The 25,025-nt window shown below is 41.1% G+C and overlaps 3 protein-coding genes across 4 annotated transcripts in view; 2 read left to right on the forward strand and 1 right to left on the reverse strand.

The window, feature by feature from the left end:
* LOC308103638 (acetyl-coenzyme A synthetase 2-like, mitochondrial) overlaps nucleotides 1-14,031 on the forward strand; it is a 173,579-nt gene extending 159,548 nt beyond the window's left edge. The window contains exon 15 of the mRNA XM_080453723.1: nucleotides 14,020-14,031. The gene's annotated coding sequence lies outside the window, so the exon portion shown is untranslated. The remainder of the gene's footprint in view (nucleotides 1-14,019) is intronic.
* The window catches only part of ppp1r13bb (protein phosphatase 1, regulatory subunit 13Bb), a 41,324-nt gene extending 18,767 nt beyond the window's left edge, over nucleotides 1-22,557 (reverse strand). For both annotated transcript variants that reach the window (XM_080453721.1, XM_080453720.1), the window contains exons 1-6: nucleotides 22,194-22,557; nucleotides 21,828-21,982; nucleotides 11,767-11,914; nucleotides 9,462-9,581; nucleotides 8,923-8,993; nucleotides 716-817 (exon numbers count right to left, since the gene is read on the reverse strand). In XM_080453721.1, the coding sequence (XP_080309847.1) occupies nucleotides 716-817; nucleotides 8,923-8,993; nucleotides 9,462-9,581; nucleotides 11,767-11,914; nucleotides 21,828-21,836 (450 nt within the window). In that variant the 5' untranslated portion in view covers nucleotides 21,837-21,982; nucleotides 22,194-22,557. The remainder of the gene's footprint in view (nucleotides 1-715; nucleotides 818-8,922; nucleotides 8,994-9,461; nucleotides 9,582-11,766; nucleotides 11,915-21,827; nucleotides 21,983-22,193) is intronic.
* A 583-nt stretch (nucleotides 22,558-23,140) lies between these two features.
* Nucleotides 23,141-24,550, forward strand: dnaaf11 (dynein axonemal assembly factor 11; the record flags this gene model as incomplete). The annotated part of the gene is made up of 1 exon (XM_080452736.1): nucleotides 23,141-24,550. The coding sequence occupies one exon, from the start codon at nucleotides 23,141-23,143 to the stop codon at nucleotides 24,548-24,550; it is 1,410 nt and encodes a 469-aa protein (XP_080308862.1).
* Nucleotides 24,551-25,025: the final 475 nt, after the last annotated feature.

The following is a 25,025-nucleotide window of genomic DNA, read 5'->3' on the forward strand; positions in this document are numbered from 1 at the left end:
TCATTTATCCATTTGTAACTCTGAGAGAGTGCACAGATTTGTACACAGTGTATCCAACTGAGCTTTGCTCCAGTTCAGCTCCTAAAATAGACGATGACAGGACCAGCTTTCCAAATGACTGCAGGGCTCCAAGTGGGCCCACTTTGGAAACAACACAACAAAGGCGATAAACAGACTAGGGACTGCTAATAGTAAGGTCTAGGAAGGTATGTATTTTGACATGGCATCTATTATGTTGAATGGACAATTAACATGAGGTTATGTGAATGGCTTGTCATGACGACTGTAATATCAACTCTTCCATAGTGTATAATGATTCCCAATCCTCTAAATTGTAGTGGTGTTGAGAAAGAGAAACCCCAGTAGCTGTCCCTGTTTCCAGACATTATTTTAATTAGTAGGTCAATTAGCCTAGTCGTCACAGTAAATGTAAAGTTTAGAGGTCAAATATGCATTGTTTTTGTGAAGATGGAAGCACGCAGCCTATGAAATGGTTCAGGCATGTTGAGAATGGGACAGAAAAGTATTGCATTTAATCAAAACATTTTTACATCAATCGAGAGAATTAATGCCACAAATTGACGGAACATGACCAAATATGACAGTGGGGCCCCTCTTAAGACTTAGCCGCCTATTCTAATAAACTGCAATATAAAATAAGGCCATTGGCACACTGCGGACAAATTCAGACTGCCAAACAAAGAAGTGATGTTACCTTTGCAACAAGCATCTGCTGCTGGGCCTCTATTTGCTGCTGCTGCCTTGTGGCCATTTCCTGCAGCTCTGAGAGAGTGAGCTCCACACGTGGATTCGCCACCTAAACAAACACAAGAGAACTGTTAAAGACACAGACATCAGCAGAGTGCATTGCGAGGTGAGTGAGCAGTTGACCCATTAACTCATGCACTGCCAAGGACGAGAATTGACAATATTCTGTGACCTGTTGAAAAAAAGAAAATCGCTGGCAGTGGGCAAACGCAGCCAGAAATAAGTCTGGCAGTGCATGAGTTAACACATTGACTGCCTAGAACGAGTCAACTCGTTTTTACTCGTTTTTAAAATCCATCACTTGATTGCCTAGATCGAGTTAACTCGTTTTTAAGGAAAAAAAAAATCTTCCAAAAAAAAAAAAAAATAATAATAATTTTTTAATTTGACCCAAAGACCAAGGAGATATGATTAGTCGAAGATCTAGACTCCTATCCACTTCCTTGTTAACTTAAAACTTAAAATTTTTGTATCTCAGCTCCTGAGTACTTTTTTGTTCCAGGGACCCCCAGAAGCTTTAAAAATATATATATTCAAAGATTTGCAAAAATTGTCAATGCAGCCACTTCACCCATTTTCAACCTTATCGTCATATACATTTCTCTTACCAACGCTCATTATAAGATGGCACAATTTCCGTCTACTCACTCTGCATCTCATTGGTGGGCTATTGACAGTTCAGAAACCCGTCTTATGGGGCAAGACAAGTACTCTAAAGTATAAATGAGAGAAATCATGTTCTAACCTCCGCAACTGTGAAAGACCTCCATAAAACTTGATTTGTTAAAGCAAGGAGGGAAAATAGAGGTAACACAATGTTAAGATGGAGAAGCACTGGAATAAAGCAGTCCCGTGGTTGTGAGCAATGGATAGTATTTATATTAGTTTTTCAGCAAGCATTGCAGATCAGTCTCATCTCTGAGATGTAATTGGTTGGTATATAAGTATACATGAATGTGTCTAACAGAACTTCAGTCTCATCAAATTTCTGTTCAAAGTACAGCAGCTGTTAAAGGCTTTTGTGTTTCGGAGCAAGATTGAATTATTTCTCATTCTGAATCAACATGGCACAATGACAGATGGAGACAGTGCAATAAAGAGGGTGCCATAAAAAAAGAACATAAACAATATGTCATGAACCTCCATACTCGGGTACACCCATACATTTATAGATTCATAATTCTATGTTCCTGTCCCGACGGAGAGAAGTAATTGCAACTAGGATTGGGACGGTATGGTATGGGACGGTAATTTTTATTACTGTGGTTTCAAAGTAAAGCACATATCGCTATTAGCCCACGTCTTCTCTGAAGATAAACCGCTGGAATAATAAATTATCATACCGTGTTTCAATTCTAAAGTCTGATTTATACTTTGTCATACATCATGATGTATTGTGAGCTTATAGATCTGCTATTTTCGGCAAGCGATACCATCGCATGACAGAGTACAAATTGTTATCATTAAAATAAGTCCCAGATTGTAGCTTTGATACAACTTGCATGGTAATATTCCAAAGCAGGGCATGGCCTCTGTAGTGACGGCTATGATAATAAAACACTTTCAAAGGATACAACCATGTCCACCTCCAGCCATGAGGGCTGACATAAAGTAGATGATAGAACCCAAGGCATTACAGTATATGCCACCATTCATCTTTGTCAAAACATCTCACGTCAATCTACTATACAGTATTAACAACAGCCACATAAATATGACTATTTTAAAGCCCATGGCTAGAGCACAAATGCCAGGCAAGCAGTTAGGGGAGAATACAGGATATCGTTTTTTATATACAATTCAAGCTATTATGGGCCATAAAAAAAAGGAAAGAAATCCAACGCTAAAGCCTTTACAGAATGTGGGTCAATACATCACGCATACACAAGGAACTGAATTGGATTTAAAAAGCATATTTCAACACACCGCAATATGGAGTGCAGTCAGTGCAGCCTTTAACAGACAATAGTTGTAAACAAAGCAACCAATAAAAATGTTTAATACAAGCTTTCCAAGAATAAACAAAAAACAGTTTTTTTGTAGAAGTGATTTAAAAAGTTTTTTTACAGGTTCAACAAGGCAAAGACTTAATACAGAAAGTACACCGTGCAGTCTCTACTTTCTCCACTGCCAGGTTCCTGTTATTATTACCAGTATGACATTAATGTATAAATAAGGTTGTTTTTAATCTGTTTCTGTAAAACGACTTTGAGTATCTAGAAAAGCGCTATATAAATTGTACGCATTATTATTATATGGTGACTTGACTCAATTAATTACTGAGCAGAGGAGTCAAGGCTGTGAGGGCATGAGTCCATCTCTGTTTGCACACATGACACAGGCTTCATACCACATCACGCGTAAAGGAGACTGCTGGGTTGCAAAGGATCAACAAAGATAATTGAATTCCCACAGTACTCACTAACAGAACCAGGGAGCCAGCCATGGCACAGCAAAAACAGACTCTTAAAAAAAACACAACATATGTATATGCAGGATCCAGGTTACACTACATGCTTATAAAATCTACCCCAATATAATGAATTTGCTGTGCAAAGCAGAATATTTGAGATGATATAGTGCTTCCTTCTGCTGGGGTAGCCCTGGGGACATTTTTCAAGGATTCCTGGGGTCCCCAGTTGCAACTGTGAGAAACACTAGAGAAGAGTGATGGAGACAGTTGGGACAATGTCATGGAGGTCCTTACAAAAATGTCCTGAGGTACTGTAGCATGTTACAGTACATGTTACAGCACAGCGTTCTCTTTAAAATCACTTCACAAAACACACTTTTATAGACTTGCCTTTACTACCTGATTAGTGTTGTTTTCTCTTTTTATGCACTTATGTTTCATGGATTCTCGTATTGTCTTTTACCCTTTATTACTATGACTATTATTTTATTACATAATAGTTGTGCACATCCACAAACCATTTAAGGCAGGTGCTGGACCAAAGGAAGACAATGATAAAAGACGAAAAGAAGGTCCCCCCACTGTAGCTCTCTCAAATGCAATTTATATATTGGCACATCCAACAGCAGTGACGTTTTGAGCTCATGCTCTACAGTAAATGTCATGCTGGAATGAGTCTGATGAAGACATCAGAATCTGATGCTCTTGGGGTGTGAATTTTGGTGTGAGTCATTCGCAGCAGTGATTTTTTTGAAGGGACCTCTTTAACATTTAGCAAAGCATGGTGCTTATTCAGAAATCCTTTTGATGTTGTATCCTACATTAAAAGTGGCTTAACACATTAACCGCCAAGAACGTAGTCCTACGGTCTGTTAAATCCAACTGTTAAGCGCTGAGACCGTAGCCCTACGGTCCACGGTCTTTTCGCGAAAAAAATTTCCGGGTGCACTTTCGGAATTTTTTTGATCCACTTCCGTTTCCGGTTTGATGACCGGAAACGGAATTATTTGGGATCCGGTTTTGACGATCACGTCCGCCCTCGTTCTACAGACGAAATTGAAACTCAATTCTCTTCCTGTAGTTTTTTCTCCTCGCATTTCACTGTTTAACGTAATCCGCTCTAACTACAACATGGATACCCCGTTTGACACGTGGTTTTCACTGGGAGATACAGTGGGATGTCGCGGATGTAAACAGACCGTGTACGGCTCAATCTTAAGGATTTTAACAAGATCTATGGCGACAAGAAAAAAAAAAAAAAAAAAAAAAACACCTTGGCACTGGTGAGTACATTATGAGATTAACCTCTGGCGGTCGATGTGTTAAGGGAGAGCCGGCAGACCACGGCCACATCACTCTGACTCAGACATAACTATAAACAAACCCCATATGGCCATATATATAGGCAGGACCACAGCCACGCCACTCCAACTCAGACATAACCATAAACAAACCCCATGTACCCATATATAGGCATGTCACTATGACTCAGACAAAACCATAAACAAACCTGATACGCCCATATAAAGGCATACAGTATATGGAGATCTGGTTGGGCTGACCGACTTCAAACTCGGCTCACACATCGCCAAGGACTCCAGGGAATCTGACCGATATGTCCATATATGGGCACATATGGATATCCAGTTGTCCAGAACCGCCGATCCAACCAATAGATATACAGAGTATGGGCATATACTAATGACATCCGGGATCTCTATAAATGGGCATAAAAAGGACACAGGTAGACAGACATAGAGATCGCCAAATATGAGCACAAAAGGGACACACACAGACGGGTACAAACGGGTATCATTGACAACTCTCTTGCAAATCAGTTATAAAGCTTGACAGTAAGCATGGTTGCATTGATATATTGCTGCTCTTTTTTTAACTTGGTCAGAAAAGCACTTTGTAACCCTGTTTGTAAAAACAGTATACGTTCATTATCATTATGAAGCTCAAATCTTGCCCACTCCCTTCAACACAAAAAAAAGGAACCCTGATTGGATGACTGCATATTGTGGGTAATCAAGGAGCAGTAAAGTAGTCCAGTCACATGGAGGATGGAGCAGGAAATCCCTCCACCATGTCAACAAAGTAAGGACTTGTATAACATCTAGCTTGGTTTGTGTGTGATGGGCTAGTACGCACTGTGCAATAGCAAATGATGGGTACAAAAACTAAGTGGATCAGTTATCGAGTTTACCAATGTAAAATTCCCATAATGTTTTCACATTCTGTCAGTTCCTTACCATCAGGTCTTTCCTCTTAGGACTCAAGTGTATGTAATTTCTCTGAATGAGACCCGGTTGGAAGTGGAATATAGTCACCCAAGGGAGAACAGGAAGAATTATTGAAGCTAATATGGAACAAATGTGGGGCGGTGGTTGACTCAAACTGAGGCGTGATGAGCCATACTCAGAGACACAGAGAGAGGGGGTAGGGGTAAGCCACTAGCAAGCACAGAGCCACGCTCAAACGCACTCTGGCATCCCAGCATTATTGAAAACCCCCTGAGGAGAGGGAGAGACACACATCTCTCTGACTGACTGAAGAGAGCGACAGAGAGTGAAACAACCTAATGTAGTAGTGCATGAAAAGGAAAAAACGCAAGCACAGCTAAGCCTGCCAATCAACCGTCCCCCAAAACAAACAATCTTATTATTAACTTGTCTCCACTCTCCACAAGTTCCGAAGCATGCATCACTGGCGGATTCCACCCTGCACGTCGCCCAACCGCAATGCGTATGTGTTGAGAATAAGCACATTATGTATGCATATGGATGTTGAGTAAAGTGAGTTAATGATAATGTTTGTGTCCTTGTAAACTGTAATGTGCGAGTGTGTCCAATGTACCAGTCCCCAAAGGCATTTCTGTGTACAGTTACAGTATATATGCACTCTGACTCTACAACACATTAGCAACCCACTCAGCTCGGCATGTTGTGAGAAAGACTGTGGTTTGGACAGCGGCCTGTGCAAAAGCCAGAGCAATGATCCTCTTAGACCTGTTACATCATCAAAAAAGGGCTGGATGTTATAATCCTCTAAATCAAGAGATTGGAAATGGCATTAGGATAACGGCAAACCTCAGCACTTAGGGGTCTAAGCAGGGCTATCCATGGAGATGATAATAACTAGTTTCTTAAATTAGACAGAAGCTATATCCTTATCCTTATCCTTATATATTGGTGATGATGTAGCCAAGTTTAGCCCCAGCTTGCCTGGCAGGTGACATGGTGGTTATGGGTTGGTGGAACGATATTGGTTGTGCTTAAGTTACTTAAGCCTGCTCTTAAGCCTAATTCATACTTTGTCGCACAACAGTGTTGCTTACTGAAAATCTGTTATTTTTGGCACGCAACACTGTTGTGTGACAAGTATAAATTAGGCTTTAGCTGTGGGTTAAGAGACATATTACTTTAGTATGTGTACTGTAGACATTACAGCATCCATATAATTAATTCCTTCATGATGTTGCTTTTTTGAATTCCAACTATACATTTTTAAGTTAACAATGGCTGCCGTGTGCAATGCTTCTACAATGTTGTTGTTGATGTTTGCGTGCGGGCAAACACACACACACACACCAACACAAACCGCACACATCACTTCTCCTAGGCGAAACGGTTTGCACCCCCATTAAGGTTGAATTAGTTCCGATCCCTTGACCACAACATTTTTTCCATTGTGGAATCTGGGACAGATGGTGGGAGAGGGAGGACACCAAGCCAGCGGCTGCTCTTATCAAAGGCCTTCTCATATCCTAGTCTATTTATCCTACAGCTACGGAGCTGAAACGATGCAGTGTACAGTCCAACAGAGTGCCTCTGACAGGGATATTTTAGCACTATCAGAAAATGGGACAGGTACTGCAAATTTGGCGAGACAAACCACTTAAGCCCCATATAAAAACATACAAAACAGGTCAATGTACATGAAAACTACAATGCTGGGACAAGCTAATTGATGGCGAAGTTTATCATTGCCCACATTGCATAATGAAATGCATGGGAATTGCCATCAACTTAAAACAATGAAATACATCTCGGAAAAGTAGTCTAAATAAAATAAATAAAACTACATAAAAAATAGCCAATAATTACGATAAACAATAACTGAATAAAAAAGAAAAAACGCTATGAATACATAGTAAGAGTAGCCTGCTGCTACACATCAGTCCATTTTCAATTAGACTTGTTGATGAAGTGAGGACATAAAAAAATATGCAATTGTTTCCTTTTTATTATTTTGAAAAGGAAAAAAAAGCAACATTTAACATTCTTCAGCAAAAATCCATTATTCTTATTAAAATCAATTATTTTTTATAAATGGCTTAAAATGATTAGTGAGATTGACCGTCTGTTGCACCACTACCTCCTGTCATGGCCTGAGCTGAGGAAGAGGAGTGTAAAATGCATATCAGCATCCATCACACTCCCAGCCGTGTGTGATGCGGCACGCATGCTTTTGAACCTGCTCCGGTTAATTGGCTTAAGCCTGGGTTAGTGAGCTATGCCATTACCAAAGTGGCATATTCAAGAGAAAGTCTCAAATACTAAATCCATGAAGACCGGGAAAGCATCGGTGTCATTTCAGATTTCTTTGGCTATTCAAAAATAGCAGATCTACAAGCTCATAGTGCGGCACTCTATGAGCTTGTAGATCTGCTATTTTTGAAGAAAAAAAAAAGAAAAGCCAAAGAAATCTTAAAATGACACATGCGTTCCCAGTCTAAATGGATTAATGTAGAGTAGACAGAGACATAGTGTTGTTGTAGGATTTGAACTCTTTTCAGGGGATGTAGGAAAACTACAGTTCTTGTTTACCTTTTTGGACCATTGCAGAGACCTGTTTGCTGCATTGCAGCTCAATTCTCATTCTCTAGTCTAACTCAATAACTGGCAGAATGTGCAATTTAGTGGTCAACGGTCAAGGTCAAGAAGGTGAATTATGAATATATTGTACATAACTTCTTAACTATTTATTGTGTAAGGATGAAAGCTTGGTTCAAGCCATTTCAGTTCCCCACATTAAGTTTACTAGATGACATAAGATAATCAACTTCAAAGTTTGGCATGTCATGTCTCAACTATATACTGTACATCTCTAACTTATGCCTGAATTAAGTCTGACAAGGGTCTTTTGAAATATGTTTGGCTGTTCCTCAAGGTTTTGCTGCAACACATTTTTGTGATACAACTACTTTTTATGCAGTTTTATGATGTGTAATTGAGGACTGGCCAATCAATTGAGTCATGATTAAGGTATGCGTTTTACTGTGTTTTTGCGAATACAGTCTTTTCACACTCACAGCACTTGGCTAAAGCTTTTTTCTCACTTGGCGAGAATTCCCCCAATGTTAAGCCCAATTGCAGATAAGCGACTAGAGCCTGCCGAAGCTGCTGGTCAGCATTTATTATCCTCCAGCTTTAATGACATGAAAACCTAGTGTCCCTATTCTGGGGTGATTAGCATAGAGCCAAAACAGGAGGGGGCCTAGTATAGAATCCTGGGGGACTCCAATCAACTAAGTATATAGAAGGATGAATTGATTTACGACTGAAATCTGCAACTGCCGTGAAAGCTGCTCGTTAAGTGTGAAATACCTTCATCAGCAACAACTTGAAAAGTTGCCTGGCCAAGTCTTCCTCAAAAAAGAGATCATTATTATCAAGTGACTACCTGGTAAAATAAAGATGTAAAAAACAAAGAGCTAAATGGCAGTTCATTCCTACCCCATTCTCATTGTGCTTCTCTCCAGTGCTTCCGCTTCTACGGTTGGTCTGTTCTTGAGACTGCTGGCTCCCTGCAAAGAGACACAGTCAGGCAGTCAGACATAGGTAGGTCTCTCTCACAGAAACTCAGACACACGTGCATATTCAGAGGCAACTCGTATTGTCAGAGGAAATGTTAAATTCACCCACACGATGATGTGTGACAGTACTGTAAAGCATTAAAGAAATGGGACAACCACTGCTGACTACAGCAAGTACCCATCTTAAACTTTTTTAGAAAGATGGAATGACTCTTTCATAAATTATTTCAAACGCTGCAGGAAAAGACAGAACATTGTTGGATTGTTTAAATTGATTTTTAGATACTTCAGCCCATGTCTCATTTCTTTGATATGCACTGTCAGGCTTTGCCTGCAGCTTCTCTGACAATCAGTGCCTGACAACTTGCTTACCTACATCAAATTTAAATTACATCTTAGACAAGACTGGCTATAATTACAAAGGGCACAAAGCACAGGGAATTGTGTTTGACTACCCACCTTGATCACTGCTCTCGGTGGGCGAATCTTCATGCCGGAGGAAGAACTTCACCTCTTGTTTCCGAGGGCCCCATTTTTGCAGATGCTCATACATCATATGCTCAAAGGGGATCGCTCGCTCTGTGGGGAGAGCAAAAAGTGCAAGGGAAATGTGGTTACAGCCATTTCCATTTTGGACCCCCCCCACACACACACACACACACACACACAAACAATGCACTTGTGCATTTTCAGCAATACTGCAGTATGAGGTACATAATGAAGAAGTGGAGACTTTTCCCTAATCTGCTGCAAAGCACTTAACCACTTAAACCCTCAATACTTTGTAAACTTCATCTACAAGCTCTCAACGTGTCGCAAGCTTCGAGATCTGCAATTTTTGCGTAATGTTTGCCTATTTTTGATGAATGTTTGCCTGTTATAACATGCCCGTTGCCCAGAATAAGGACATTAGGGTTCATGTGGTTAAGATGGTTAAGAGTGAGGTCTGCAAAGTATATATCCAGTGCAGCTAATTTATTATTTATAACAGATTCACCCTTTGTTTTTTTCCTCAACCTGTTTTTTTTTCTTCCTCAAGTTAGTTTTTTGCTTGCTTCTCTGTGTCACATATGTCAAACTCAAGGCCCCTGGTTTGAAAATGACCTCCTTCACCTTGTCAACAGCTAGCAGACTGATTTTGGTGATCAGGTTTTTTCAGACTGCTGGCTCTGCACGATTTAGAAGCTCCTGCTCTCTGTGCTCCAATGCCAACTCCATTTTAGTTTTCCCCCGTGCTATGTTGTACCGGTATGTAACATGAAATTTTAAAAGTTAATTTAAAAAAATGCTTGCACAGGCCAATGGTGGAGGAACTCTCTGACTTTTGTATTGATGACAAAAGAAAGGTGTGCTCCGTGAGTGCAGATCTCCACCAGCAGTTGCCGGCTTTAAAGCAAGGTTATAAATAAACTGTTCTCCTTTGATTGATTCAGTGCTTGATATGAACCTGTATTTGTTGTTGGAATGGGTAGCATTCAAAGCACATTGCACATAATTCTAATAATTAATATCTTCAATATTTTGTGCGTCTAAATGATTCTCCCCCCATATTCTGCACACTCTAGCATTATACTATTTGTGCACTATGGACACTTCATATCTAGGCCAATACAACCTCACTCCATAGTAATGTCTACAAGCTATCATTGAGTCACAATGCAACGTGTTGATAGTTTGTAGGTCTAGCCTTTTTGGCAAGCAGCACCGTTGCGTGATGCAGTATACATTAAGCTCAACACTGGAGCAAACAGTCAATTAATAGGAATATGCAAGGATACTTCTGTGAAATTAATAACATTTGGAAGATCCAACTCGATACAAATATAGCCTCAGTATTCCGCATCAGATGCTTACTTCTGCCTGGATCCAGTGTTACCGGTATATTAGTTACGAGCAGAAAATATGGCATTCTTGCGCTGTCGATCATCGTGTTCAGGTTCTGGTGGCCAGCACTGTCTGGCCGGGTTATTGTGTGGGTGAAATAGGCTCTCTCCGTCCCGCTATGCCTCTCCCTCCCTTCCTCTCATGGGCATATCTGCGCGCCCGCTACAGCTTGAACTTTATATAGTATCTTGTTTGTTTGTGCGTTAAACAGTTTAGAAAAGGACATGGAGTTAAGTCACAGCTAGAGTTGAAGTTGAAGTTATATGCATACTCAAAGAAACAACAATGTACTCAAATCAAATGTTTATTCATATTCACTTAAGTTTTGTTTTCCGTAAAGTAATTGGTGCTCAACCTTAAAATATTACTGTATCGCTAGTCGCTACTGAGGTTATAAGCTATATCTGCCTTGAATACATGCCCTCAGCGAAGAAGATCAAGAGACATGGACAGGGTGGTTTGTGGCAAGCGAGCAGACAGTCGCATTGTCACGCACCAGCCAAGCAAGATTGCATAACTCTGGCTAATAAAGCCTTTGGCTGGATTGTTGTTTCACACCAGGGGAGTGGCCCCCTAAGCAAAAACGCTGATGACAGGGGTGTGTTGGATGGGACACTGGTGATGGGAGTAGCACTTTGGACAGTGTGGACTGTGTTTTGACACAGTGCTGTAGCTCGCAAAGGCACTCTGACCTTTTCTGACCTACCACAAATCTGTGCTGCAAGCAATTCCTACATAAACGTTATTAATATGAATGCATCTCAATATCTTTATGGACTTAATATGTTCCATTCTTTTTTTGGCAAACAATGTATTAAGGGGTTTAAAAGCAATCTACAGACTGTGTTCAACACACAACACACTTCCACCTGTGACTTACCATTGCCTCGCCATACTTCAGCCAGGTGGCAACCACTCTCCCCAGGCTCTTTGCAAAACTCCACTACATCACGGCATGTCGTCTCTGGGGTAATGGGCACCTCAGTCACAGCTTGCTCCCCATCGCTGAGGTACACCGTCAATATCATCTGAAACATAACAGAGGTTCAGGCAATGAGAGGGAGATTGAGAAGGATGTCACCTTTGGGGTTTGACATTTTATTCATTCTGCTACATTATCGGTAATAATTATTCTCTCCTGAATTACGGTAGTTCAATGGGCTGTTAACTTTGGATGGTACCTCGCTCAATCTGACCCAAGGTTAAACTTAACAAAACACTCATGGAGGGTTTCTAATGTTTGACTTTAGATGCATACTTTGTGTACACGTGCATGCTAGTTGTTGTTTACTATGATTAGGACCTTCAATGGCGGAAAAGAGAGGTTAGAGCTCTTCTGAGGTAAAAACTTGCCTGTACAAGTCTCTCTCTGTGTATGTACTGTACATATTCAAGCTTCCGTACAGAACATGTAGATATGGTACCTCTGCTTTGAGTGAAAATACAGTAAAATCTACAGCAATAATATCATTGTACCACATTCATTTTACACTATACTTTGCACAGTTTACAGTACATATTTCACAGCTCACATCCAAATCTAGAGAGTAAATGGGGTAGAGGACAAATTGTATGGATCCATCTTTGGTAGACTCCCATCAAAGGAACAGCAGGGGATTAAGGAAGAAATCATTAGCTGGTTTTCCACAGCAGTAATGTTTTACGTGTACCAAATCTGAAGTAGTTATTCCATTTCCGTTTTTAAGTTTGTAACAAAATGAGTATGTGGACCCCACTTCCTGGTGTAAATGTAACAGGATTGTAATTGTATTTTATATATGCCAGTGTCATAAGATCACTCATCTGTCTGTAGCGTATCACCTAAGTAGCCTCTTTAAGAAAAAGTGACAAGCTGATGTGATGATGCAACTGGCATGATCAATTGCGCTTGCTCAGCAACACGCTAACCGATAGGTCTTCGAAGTGGAGGTGGGGCTGTGTGTCAGGGGGCACCAGGGGGCAAATTGGAAGGGAAAAGCAATGCAAAGACTATGATTATTTTGGGGGGTCCTCCTTGACATGGAAAAGTTTGGGAACCTCAGCACTAGTGACCGCCTGGGTTAATCATGAGAACTGAGTGATCCCAGTTGTGATCCCAACTGGGATCATTGAGAAACCTAAAAACTGAACACAGAAGGCATTTGTAGCCAATGCACGTCACTCTAGTTGAAGGCTCCACAAATCTCTCTCTATACCCAACATCTAAGTGTTTTACTGCTTATTGCAGCACATTTCTAACCTCATGCATCACTTAAGATAAGCTATAATTTGATGTAAACATTATCCATAGTATATTTTAAAAGTGATCCACTGCAAACTTAACTCAATGTAGGGCATAACGCATAACTAAAGGCAGAGACAACTCCCTGCTCTTAACTGCAAAAGAAGTTGAGTGATGAGGGGCTGTTATGCAGGAATTGTATACAGAATATTCTATTCCCTGGGGGAAATTGAAATGAAGTGTCACAAGCATTGTGATAAGATACAGCCCAGTATAGATCAAAAACATCCAGTATTATACAAAAATGATTGACTGGCACATTTTTTGATGGGTATATTCCCATATCTGAACGTACACCATGCATGTACATGTTGATGATATACAGTATGCATCAAGTATTTGTGCCCTAGGTTAGCATTCAATTTGATAAAGTTGAGGAAAATGGAAGAAAAAAAAGGGAGGGAGGGTGCACACACAAAAGCAGCTCATCATAAGCTGTACTCCTGCAATGAAGTCTCTTTCTTTCATTCTTTCCCCATCATGGTGTATTGGCTAATGTTTTTAATGTCCTATAAAGCTGCCAAAATGATTGTCTACACTCAAGAACATCTGATCAATCAATCAGGGCACAACCAGTCATTTCCAACAGCCTGAGCTCACAGTCAAAATGCACAGAACACAAACGGACACATGAAACAATCACAGCCCATATGCTGTACCCTTACAACAAGGCAAGTCGTCACACAGCACTACACAGACTTGCAGAGAATGCCAACCTTAAAGACGGAAACGCCAGAAAGCCAGCGACCTAGACTTGTGAAGAATACTAACCGCCCTGACAAAGTTGCGTCTGCGTGTGTTCTTAGCTCCTTTTACAGCCATCCGTTTCTTCCTGTGCTCCTTCTTCGGTAGCCGGCGATGCTCCTTTGCCCAGATGGGGTGCTCCTTGGACAGGCTAACCAGGCCACGCAAAACTATAGCCACAAACCTCTTCATCATGGCACCCCTGCTTTAACAGACGCAAGACTTGTTAAATACGCCATCCCCAGCGGAGGTAAACACCAACAGTGGTGCACGCATCAGAGCGCTGCAGAGGAATCTTTAGAGGCAAAACGGTCGCTGTGTGTATCCAGGGAGGGAGGGAAGATAGAGAGGGAGACAAGTGAGCGAGGCAGAGAGGAGATTGGGAGAGGGAGAAAGTGCAAGAGAGAGATGTATGGAGAAAGGGAGGGGTGTGCCACTGTCACCAAGCCCCTCCATTGGACAAGGCTTCCTGAAGTGTGCTGATGATGGCAGTAATAATGATGGATCTCTGCTAATAACACTAGTTGGACAACAACAGCTGTGATTGCCAATGAGTTGTGTGATCATCTGTATAGACCAGTCCAGCGGTTCTCAAACGATGGGTCGCGAAACAAAGTGGGGTCGCGGTAAGGTGCTGTTGGGGTCACGCATTGGCAACTGAATAGTATCTTTTTCTTTTTTTACAAAAACGGGGATGGGGTGTTGGGTCACAACCGACACGACGAGGATGTCGAAGACGGCCACTTGACTCCTTGATTCACCCAACTCAACCAACACAGGGAACCAGCAACACAGGAAAGACAGTACACACACACACAACACGAGCCATGAACTGATTTTGCTGCTCATAACTGATATATTTAGCAGTAATTATGTTGGGCTGGCTCTTAAAAGAGCTGTGTTGGGTGTTACTACTCCAAGAGGGTAAAATGCATGGAACCAAATGCACCGACCCTATTTGGTTCCATTTGTACCCTCTCAGAGTTAAATTAACACCGGTAAATTGGCGCTGAATGTGTAAATTGGCGCAGAAGAGTTCACTAAAGCAGTGAACCACGTCTGCACCACCCGTTGGTGAAGCGAACATTTTTCGAAATAGGTTGCCGCACTGGGCACCACGAAGGGTTAATCTGGCCCTGCTTGTGTGCACAGAAACACTGTTGCTTTGTATTGATATTGTAGCGTTTTAGTGCTCCGAGCTGGAGTCGAACCCTGTTCTCCAGCTCAGCAGAGCAGGAGACAAGCTGCTGCAAGAAAACTACCTCACGACCGGGTCTTTTGCAGCAGTGCTACAATATTATTCATTCATTTTATTGGTAATATAGGCCTACAAATCCACAGGAATCACTGCTTCAATTTCATTTTCTAATAAATATTCATATATAATAAGGCCTTTTATTTTGAGATATTCTTTATTCCCACTTGAAATTGCACTATAAATAAAGACTACAAAAGATAACAAAAACATAAAAAAGTTAGAGAACCCCTGGTGTAGACTAAAGCCTGAAACATGCAATGCATGCAGCACAAACCCTCACAGATTTACAACTTGCTATATTATGAAAGCCAGATTAATTCAGTTTATGTCTACTAAAGCTCTTGCTGCGTTACAATTTTCAGGTGACACATTCCACATACTTGCGTGGAGTATGTTTCAGGATGTGGGAAACATGGAAGACAATCAACGCTTCATTACCCTTCTATAGGGCCAGTCAAACATGTATCTGGCAACAATGGTGGATGCTCCAGTGAGCATGAAGTGGAGGGAGAAGTTTATGTCATTGAACTTGGTTATTAGGGATATTTGGTTTGTTTACTTCCTGGCAGTGACTCCAGAGTCAGACGTCACTTCTCACCACGCCAGTCACATATCCCTGCATTCCTACACAGATTTTTATGTCCTGAGAGAGGCTTACTCTAAAGTTCACACTGAGCAACGTCACATAATGTAATCATCATTAGTACAATCTGAGACTAAATTCAATCCCCAGGCTTCTACTCAAAATAAATCATGGTTAGTGTTGGACACTGTAACAAGGCTAGGCATACCCATTATTGGCTATCCACCCTATATAAAAGGTTTGAGTGTGTAAATATTGTAGGGCCCATGGATTCCATTTTGACAAATTCGCAGATTTCACAGAATTCACTCACATCAAAATTGGGAGTTTTCCCCTTGCATGCAACGAAGAAGTGGTGATCAAATTAAAAGTTTAGTTTCTCCAAAAGCCCTAAAGTACACCAAGTCCAACATCCAGACAATGATGTGCATACTTTATATAGGGCTGAGTGAGACTAATATAAGAATGCTGAAAACAAATCATTTAACCTAAACTAAGCCCCATTGTCTAACCTAGTTGTTTAGCCAGTGAACTATGGTCAGACTATTGTAATCAGTGTTATATTAGACATTTAAATCCATTTCCATTATCTGACCTTAAGTTAAAACAGATCAATTTAAACAGCTGAAACGGATAAATAAAAGTGAACCCAAGTCTGTCATGACAGGCAGTATTCCTGAAAAGAGATCCAAGGTCTGTGGCCTAGATCTCAAGTTCAGGAAGCAAATTATTGCAGGGCAAATTAATAATACACTAGAGTTTTTAGAGTCATAGTGACCTAATTTTTATAGATGACAGGCCACCTTCCCTAAATGTAACCACATACCAAGTTCTTCCTATGGCTTAAGGTGACCATAGGACACGAGATAATCAGGGTCTGAAACAACTCCCTGGCTCTATCCCAGCCTAGATCGGGAGCAAATCTCGGGCATAAATATCGTCTAGTGTGAGGGTTCAAAGATTCAATCTTAATTCAATCTTGCTCACAGGGGCCACCCAACCATTTTCCAACATGTTTGATATTTATCTGGATACTGTATGGTGCTGCTACCCACAGCGGGGGACGAGAGAAATACGGCTGCTGTTCCGACACCACAATGCCACACACACACACACACACACACACAGGTTGTTTATGTAGGATGGACAATCAGGTGCAGCTGCGGTGGATCCGTTTTTATTTCTTTTATGAATTATTTTTATAGTGATTTCATTATTTTCATTTTACAATATTGGACTGACAGTCCTACATAGGCTATTATAGCCATAACGTCCATAGATAATCTATCCCCACCTGAAGGATGCTTATTAAAATGTTATATAACTTGCCTGGTACCATTCCATGCTTCATCTTGTGGTGCTGTCTAAAATTATATTCCCTGGCTTGCAAGCAGCCAAAACACAACAGCTTTGCATTAATGAGACCAGGTAAGATAAACGCATAGTTTTCCGTCCATATTCATCTTTAAATGCTCTATTTTCAGCACTGTCACATATCCTCTTTATACTTTTGGATAGTGTGACATTTTTCTTGTTAACTAGCAGCAGATTAAATGTTAAGCGATCTCAAGCAGTCTGTCTCTCTGCAAGTAGCAGCTGCAATCGATCCAGTAACGGACCAATTTATGCTTTGACAATGATGAGACGCTTTGTTGTGAGCTTGTAGAACAGGCAACAGGCCCCGTGTGTGTGTGTGTGTGTGTGTGTGTGTGTGTGTGTGTGTGTGTGTGTGTGTGTGTGTGTGTGTGTGTGTGTGTGTGTGTGTGTGTGTGTGTTGTGTTTATTGCGAGGCGCAGCTCAAAGGGCAGCTGGCTGTCGGAAAAAAACACACTGAACTTTAAATATGATTTTAATGGTTGAAAATGTACGTATAGTAATGTTGTGTTACTTTACTTAATAGGAAAATAATATGGGCTATTAATAATTATAATAATATCGCGGAGCAAGGCAGCCGGCCATGTTGGCCCGGCTGGTGATATGTTTTATTTATTATATTATTTATTATTTCTGTGTTCGGGCAAGCCCGAGAATCTGGATAGAATCCTGTAGTGTGTGATGCCCTTAAGATTATCTGATAAGAGAATCTTAAAAGATGATCCTGTAGTGTGTGATGCTACCAGATGGATGATGGATCTTAGAATGACATCGTCATTCTAAGATCCATCATCCCATCATATCTTCATATTGACATCGTCAATATAAACTTAGGAAGTCAGAGATCCACATGGCCCTACTTTAGCTAAATCCTATTTGAGTGCACACTTGAATTTAATTAAAAGAAAATATACATTTATTTTTCAAGTACAACAGTACGACTAATTACGACTAATTAAAAACACCAAAATTGATGAAAACACAAAAAACTAAGCCAATGGCTTGTTTCCATTGTGGTCCATTTGAACTTTCAATACTCAAAGAACTGGACAAACAATGGATGTTTGTCTGCCAGAATAATGGATAACTGCCAGAATAATGTCAAAGAATAAAAAGGAGGGTTGTTCTGTTTGATTTGGAAGTGAAATAAATAAATGAGATTTACCCAATTTATTCTTCAACAATAAATAAAAAATCCTGTTCCAGTGATTAAAAACTGACTATGTGCATTACATAAAAGCATCAAGGAAAGTCAAATAAATAATTATTATTTAAACAATGAGAAATAGGTTTAAACAGGACTAAGCTAAATCTGACTCTTTTCGTGTATTCAGGATGAGTTTTGAGGGAAGTTCTAAAAGTAGAACTTGTTTCTGTTCAAAGTTACAGCGTTTTCCTAACAATGGCTCTGTTGGCATCTTTACACTAGCAGTTCTCCAAATGGGAGAGCCAAAATACAACACAATGTTGACTTTTGCAGAGCACATCATGTGCTGCCCTGCTACACTGGGTGACATTGATGCCACTTGACAATCTAGTCAGCTCTAAAGTTCCCCTTAACAACAGAGTATTAGCCAGCACAGTCATACAGACCTAGATCTGCCAGTCTCATTGGCTACAACAATCACGCGAGAACAAAAAGAACAGGGAGGCTCTCTGCTCGACTAGCTTTCTGACTCTGAGAGCATGGCTGCTGGTGCCACAGGGTACAAATGTTCACAAGACTACCACCGAAATCAAGCCTGCAAACTCAAAACTTGCCAAAAACCTGGCGTTACTAGACCAGTGGCAAGTAAGCTACTTGTGTTTTTTAAACTATTATGGTATTATGGCATCAGTCAGGTGCTGAAGGTTTAAAGGTGTTAAGATAACTGGTGGAATGGAAATAGGCTAAGTCTTAGGAATGTAAAGATTGGTGTATTTTAATAGGAAAAAACAACAACTTGTGTATCTATTCAGTGTGAATGTGACTGAAAAGATTTCATACGTTCCAACCCAACTGAACTTCAATCAATGCGTTGGCTCTTTAAGCTCATTTTCTTTTTCCTGTCATTTGTCAAAGGGCTATGTATGTATGAACCAGATTTTTTCCCCATAACCTGCTACTGGATTCTTACCACAAGACCAAACAATATTTAGGTCACACCCAAACACCACCAATAGGCCTGCCATGCTTGCATTCACTCAAACAAAGAGCATTCTCTGATAAAAATGCTAGCAATGTCTGTAAAAAGAACCGAGTGAGACCATCACCACAGTACAGAACCTACAGTAGCAAAATGATATAATAGTTCATAACATAACTTATTGAAATATTAGCCCGCTGTCAGCGAGACGGAAATTATTTTTATTTACTCCACAGTGCCCTCTACAGATCTGGAGGATTTGAACTTACCATTAACCAAAATCTGTAGAGGGCACTGTGGAGTAAATACAAATAATTTCCGTCTCACTGTCATATCTTATTTTCTGCCCAAAAAGTGTATTTTACAGAGTAGGTGGGGTGCTGAGAGGCTTCCCACCTCCGAGAATAGACTTTCAACAACACAAAACAGCCTTTGCTTCGGTGAGTAGCGAAATGGTTTTGTTTATTTTCACTACTCTTGAGCACTCGCAGGGCAGTGGAATTCCTTGTACAAGCGCAGAGCCCTGGGTCTTCCAGGGCGTTAGAGGGAACTCACTAACGCTCTGAACCAGGGCTACCCGCTGCCCAACGAATCCTCTGAAATGTTGAACTTGAGACCATATTATGTTGCATAGCTAAATCCTGAACTTTAACTTACAGCTGAGGCCTCTATTTTGAGGTCAGCAACGTTAAAATGTTTATCAGCAGTCAACACACCTGACTTTACCAGTGCAGTGACACTGGTAAAGCTGGCGCTAATCGACTAAAGATGGGCCTAATTTTGTGTGCCCTATAGACTACTGTATGTGGTTTTCCAAATAAAAGGAGCAGCGGACATATTTATATCGCCGGTTAGATATGGCTGATTGGCTGTCATCAAACTTCTTGCCCATTGTCAGGGGAAAATTGATGACACACCCACATCAGGAAGGCCACACCCAAGGCAACGGTTTTGGCTGACAATACCCTGGAGTCTCAATGCTGACCAGATATTTCGTTTAGTATCTGCATGTGTCTCAGTGAAAACGCTGCGCCGCTGCTGATTACTGGTCGGCCCAGTGCACCAGAGAATGTCAAAACAAACCCTTAAAGAATACATTTTAACACCGGCTCAGAGTTAAATCAACACCTGGGATTTTACTGTTTAGATATGAAGTTAACTGGACCTATATCAAATGACTAACTTTAAAATTACTGTAGCAATTAAATGAAAAGCACATGGAACCAATCTACAGTTATAAATCACACTAGGACAGTGATTCATGATAATGATTTAAAGGCCAATGATAGCAGTAGGAATCAGTAGGGTTGAAGAGTTCATCCGTGCACACCCACCCATTGGGCATCCACAAAGAGCAGAGGGATCAAAGGTTCAGACAATGAAACATCTAATTATCTAATCCTCATCTTTACCTCTTCACAGGATGATTTTCTTCATGTTTTCAATCAGATATTGGAGGGTTATGCCACACCCTGGGTATTGAAGTAACCACATAAGAATTCTAGGCCTTAAGAGAGCAAAAGATTGTTTCAAGACCGAATTGACGCTTCTGGACTGTTCAGTCAAGCTTAAAAATGTGTGAATGTGGACCACCTCTCCAGGCTAGGAATGATGAAGTCTGTTATTCATGCAAAGTACATTAGAACATAATTTAGCTGATGTTAAATTAATAGCCCATCTTTATCCTCTTATGACTACGTTTCTCTTTGCCAATTGTTTGGATAATATGACCTATTAATTAAAGTCATGTGGCCATGAGCTTGTCGAAGAGATTCAATTTGGAGTTAAGATGGTAAGATGGTGCAATACAGCAAACCCCAATTAATCATACCAATGTCTGACCAAGTTAATAACAAGTTAATGACAGAGCACAAGTGATGATTAATTACAAGTGTAGCCCTAATCTTAATCTTCAAAATCAAATTAGCATTAGTGATGGCTTTTGCAGACATCTGTGTGACTATTACCAAAGATCCAAACCATATTGTAGTTCAATTTTATTTGATTATTAGCCCAAGGAACCATATTAACATCAGATGTAGCCATGGTTCACATGACGCTCGTCTGTTTCAGGGCTATATCAGATGCAGAATGCACAACCCAAGTAGAAGCTAGTTGTGCCAATTATAACCTTAGAAAAACATGCCTATTGAAAACTACTACATTGTGAAGGATCCTGCAAAGATAATGTTATAACTCACAATACTTTCAGGTTTGACACTCCTCCCTACAGCTGACTTTATTTCATCAGGTTAAGAAGTTTAATCAGAACTATTGGCAATATAGCCTAACTGGTGAGTATAATTATTAAAAGGTGCTCCTAGTAAATGTTCAAACATTTATGGTCATCATAGCCCAGGACAGTTCATTCATTGTTCATCATATTCCCATATTGATGTACAATCTGGAGGCCAAAGGCTAAAATTGAATATTGAACTTTTATAAACTTAAAATAACATCTGGGCAAGGTTTGGTACATAATCAGAAAACAGGGTACATGACTCAGAGCTAGGTATATAGGGCAATCACAAAAGTAAAGTAAAATCACATAATTAAAGGGATTGCGAGCACTTACCGGCATCATATTGGCTGCTCTGGAGGGTCAAAACAAGAGGATCATCGGCAAATGAAAGTCGTGGCTTCGCCCACTAATCGAGCAGGACCCACCTAGCAAGTCAATGGCTGTGGTTTTGCCAAAATGACAACCAATCGGGCCTCGGTCCAATGAATCTGTAAAGCAAAGCAGGCAAAATCCGTCGGACCAGTGTCTTTCTGAATGTTGTTTATGTTACAGTTTGTTCTGGCCTGCTCTTCTAACAGAATGCTCCAGCTATAAACAAGCACTTAGCCAGCATTTAGCTCCGAATCCAAGACTAATTCAAGCGCATGGAAAACCTGTGGTGGTGATCAAATAAAATAACTGTACACCGACTGTACTCACCGATGTCAAAGACTATTCATCGCATCAGCGGGATACACCTATTAATAATAATACTAGGAACAGCTGTCAGTCAGCTAAACTCTCCACCTACGTCGTTAGCTCATTAAGCTAAAGCTAAAAGCTCAATCCAGAGGCATAAAGTAAGGCGTTCTCTCGCTTTCTCCTCGGCTGTTTGGGGAACATCGATCGGCACAGTACTAAGTTAAAACTAGATGTTAGTATAATTCACGCTAAACTAAGACGGACACGTTTCCTTTCCAAGCACGATTCCTCGCATATGATGTACGGTAAAAAATCCTCGTTAGCTTGCGATGCTAGTCAGGCTAGCTGACGAAAATAGCTGGAAACCCAGTTGTTGACGGCGAAAGGGGCGGGGCTACATTACAAGCGAGGAAAGTGTCACGTACGTCGACGCGGAATGTCTGTTGATTTATTTCACAGAACTGTAGCAAGCAGAGAGAATAGTTATACATAGGTTGGCGTTGGCATTCCATGTAAATCACTTATTTATTTCAAAAGCAGCAGAGAGAATAGTAATAAATAAGTTGGCATTCCATTTCTAATCTATCTATTACTTGTTTATTTTTGGAATGTCAAAAGTCTCAAAAATGATTCGGGGATTTCCCAGATGCTTTGTACAGCTTAATAGCTGTATCACGTTGCACTTGGGCAGTTGACTACATATTATTGCCTTATTGGTTATTGTTAACTGTGGTTATTAACTATTTATGAACTGTTTATGACAACGATCCCAACCATAGGACACCAACACAGCTTTCGGGAGGAGGCGGCCTCCCATTGGACCGTCTTAGGTCACATGGCCATCAATGTTTACGACTGACGTCATCAGTCTTTGGCATTCATTGCCATGGTAATACAAGGTGCTGTTAAAATACACAAGAAGTCAGAGAGAGAGTATCGCTGGTCAATATTCTGTATTGGAGAGAATGGTTTACATCACAGAGGACATGGTCCGACGGCGGGCCGAGCACAACAACTGTGAGATCTTATCTCTAGAGGAGGTCTCATTACATCAGCAAGATATTGAGGGAATAGAGCACATAGAGAGATGGTGCAGAGACCTCAAAATTCTCTACCTGCAAAACAACCTCATACCTAAGATTGAAAATGTAGGTCGCCTGAAGAAGCTGGAATATATAAACCTCTCCATGAACAACATTGAAGTGATCGAAAATCTTGAGGGCTGCGAGAGCCTCCGAAAGTTGGATTTGACGTTAAACTTTACAGGACAACTGAGCAGCGTGGAGTCTCTGAAACACAACATCCATCTGAAGGAGCTTTTCCTGGTTGGAAACCCCTGTTCTGACTTTGAGGGTTACAGACAGTACATAGTGGCTGCTCTGCCTCAGCTCAAGTGGCTAGACGGATCAGAGATCAGCCGATCGGAGCGGATCAGGGCCAGCTGGGGACTGGAGGAGGTTAGGAGGTGCATCCAACGGCAGGAGCAGGAGTACCTGAAGAAGAGAACCAGGGAGAAGGAGGAGGTGCAGAGGAGGAACAGATCATCAGAAAGAGGAGAGGAGAAGAGTAGAAGCTCCCAGAGAGAGGGGAGAGGAGGCTACACTACTGGCATCAATAACGCCATCTGTGGTCCTCCGGGGAGCCAGGAGGACAAGGAGAATCAGCAGACAGAACATGAAATCTCTGAGGAGGAGCAGAGGGAGAAGGAATTCTGGGAAACTCCTTGCGCCTTCACTCCAGAGTCACGTTTTGAAACATACAAACACCTGGAAAAGAAGAAGAACCCCACGAACCCCAAGAAGCCCCAAGCAGCTCCAAGGACCCTGATCACTGCTGAAGGACGGGTGTTGAATGTCAATGAACCCAAGCTGGACTTCACACTGACAGAAGACGAAGACAGGAACACAATCGTCCTAGACCTGGCTGTGTACAGACACATGGACACTTCCCTGCTGGATGTTGATGTTCAGCCAACGTATGTCCGAGTGATTGTCAAAGGAAAGACACTTCAACTGGCTCTTCCCGCTGAAGTGAGGCCTGACAGCGCTACATGTCAGAGGTCCCAAACCACTGGACACCTGGTCATCACCATGCCAAGGGCCGAAGGTGAAATCAAGACAAAGACCGCCCCACGACCTCCACCTCAAACCGATACCAAACCTGAACAGAATAAAAGGAATGCTAACGGTCGTGAAATGCTGGAGGTAGATCCTAGCAAACACTCTGGTATCGACCTGGCGAACATTGTAGCCCGAGACAGTGGCAGCAGCCGGGAGGGACCGCTGGAGATGAGGAGCCGGACTTGCGCAGCCTCAGAGCACACATCTTTCTCTGAAGGCTTTGTAGACGACCCAGACGTCCCTCCTCTCATATGAACCTCACTTCAACAGTAATCTGAAGTCATCACTTCATACTAACTAACGACACTACAGACAAAACTAGTTTTTCATACCCAAAAGTAATAACAGAAAATCTGTTTAGCCCCTTTTCATTATGCAGGAAAACATTGTGTTTTTGGGACCCCAATCTACACAATAAAACCTTCAGTGTTAATTTAACTGAGAGTGTAGAAATGGAACTAAATGGATTAATTTGGTTCCATTTTTACATTCTCTGAGTTACAGACCCATATGGGTTCATTTGGTTCCTAGCTATCAATTCTGGGGGTCCCCAGACCCCATGTTGAGAACCAATGCTTTAAATAAATTGCATAAACTGCAACCGGAAAAAAAACTTCACTCGACTTAAGTTAAAAAAAAAATCTTTATTTGTTTTTACATTTAAGCGCTTGTCTCATTTGCAATGGAACCCAGACACAAGAACAAACTTCGAGACCTCTGTGGCTTCGAT

This window comes from Gymnoscopelus braueri, assembly GCF_963280865.1.
Source record: "Gymnoscopelus braueri genome assembly, chromosome: 16".
Classification (NCBI taxonomy): domain Eukaryota; kingdom Metazoa; phylum Chordata; class Actinopteri; order Myctophiformes; family Myctophidae; genus Gymnoscopelus; species Gymnoscopelus braueri.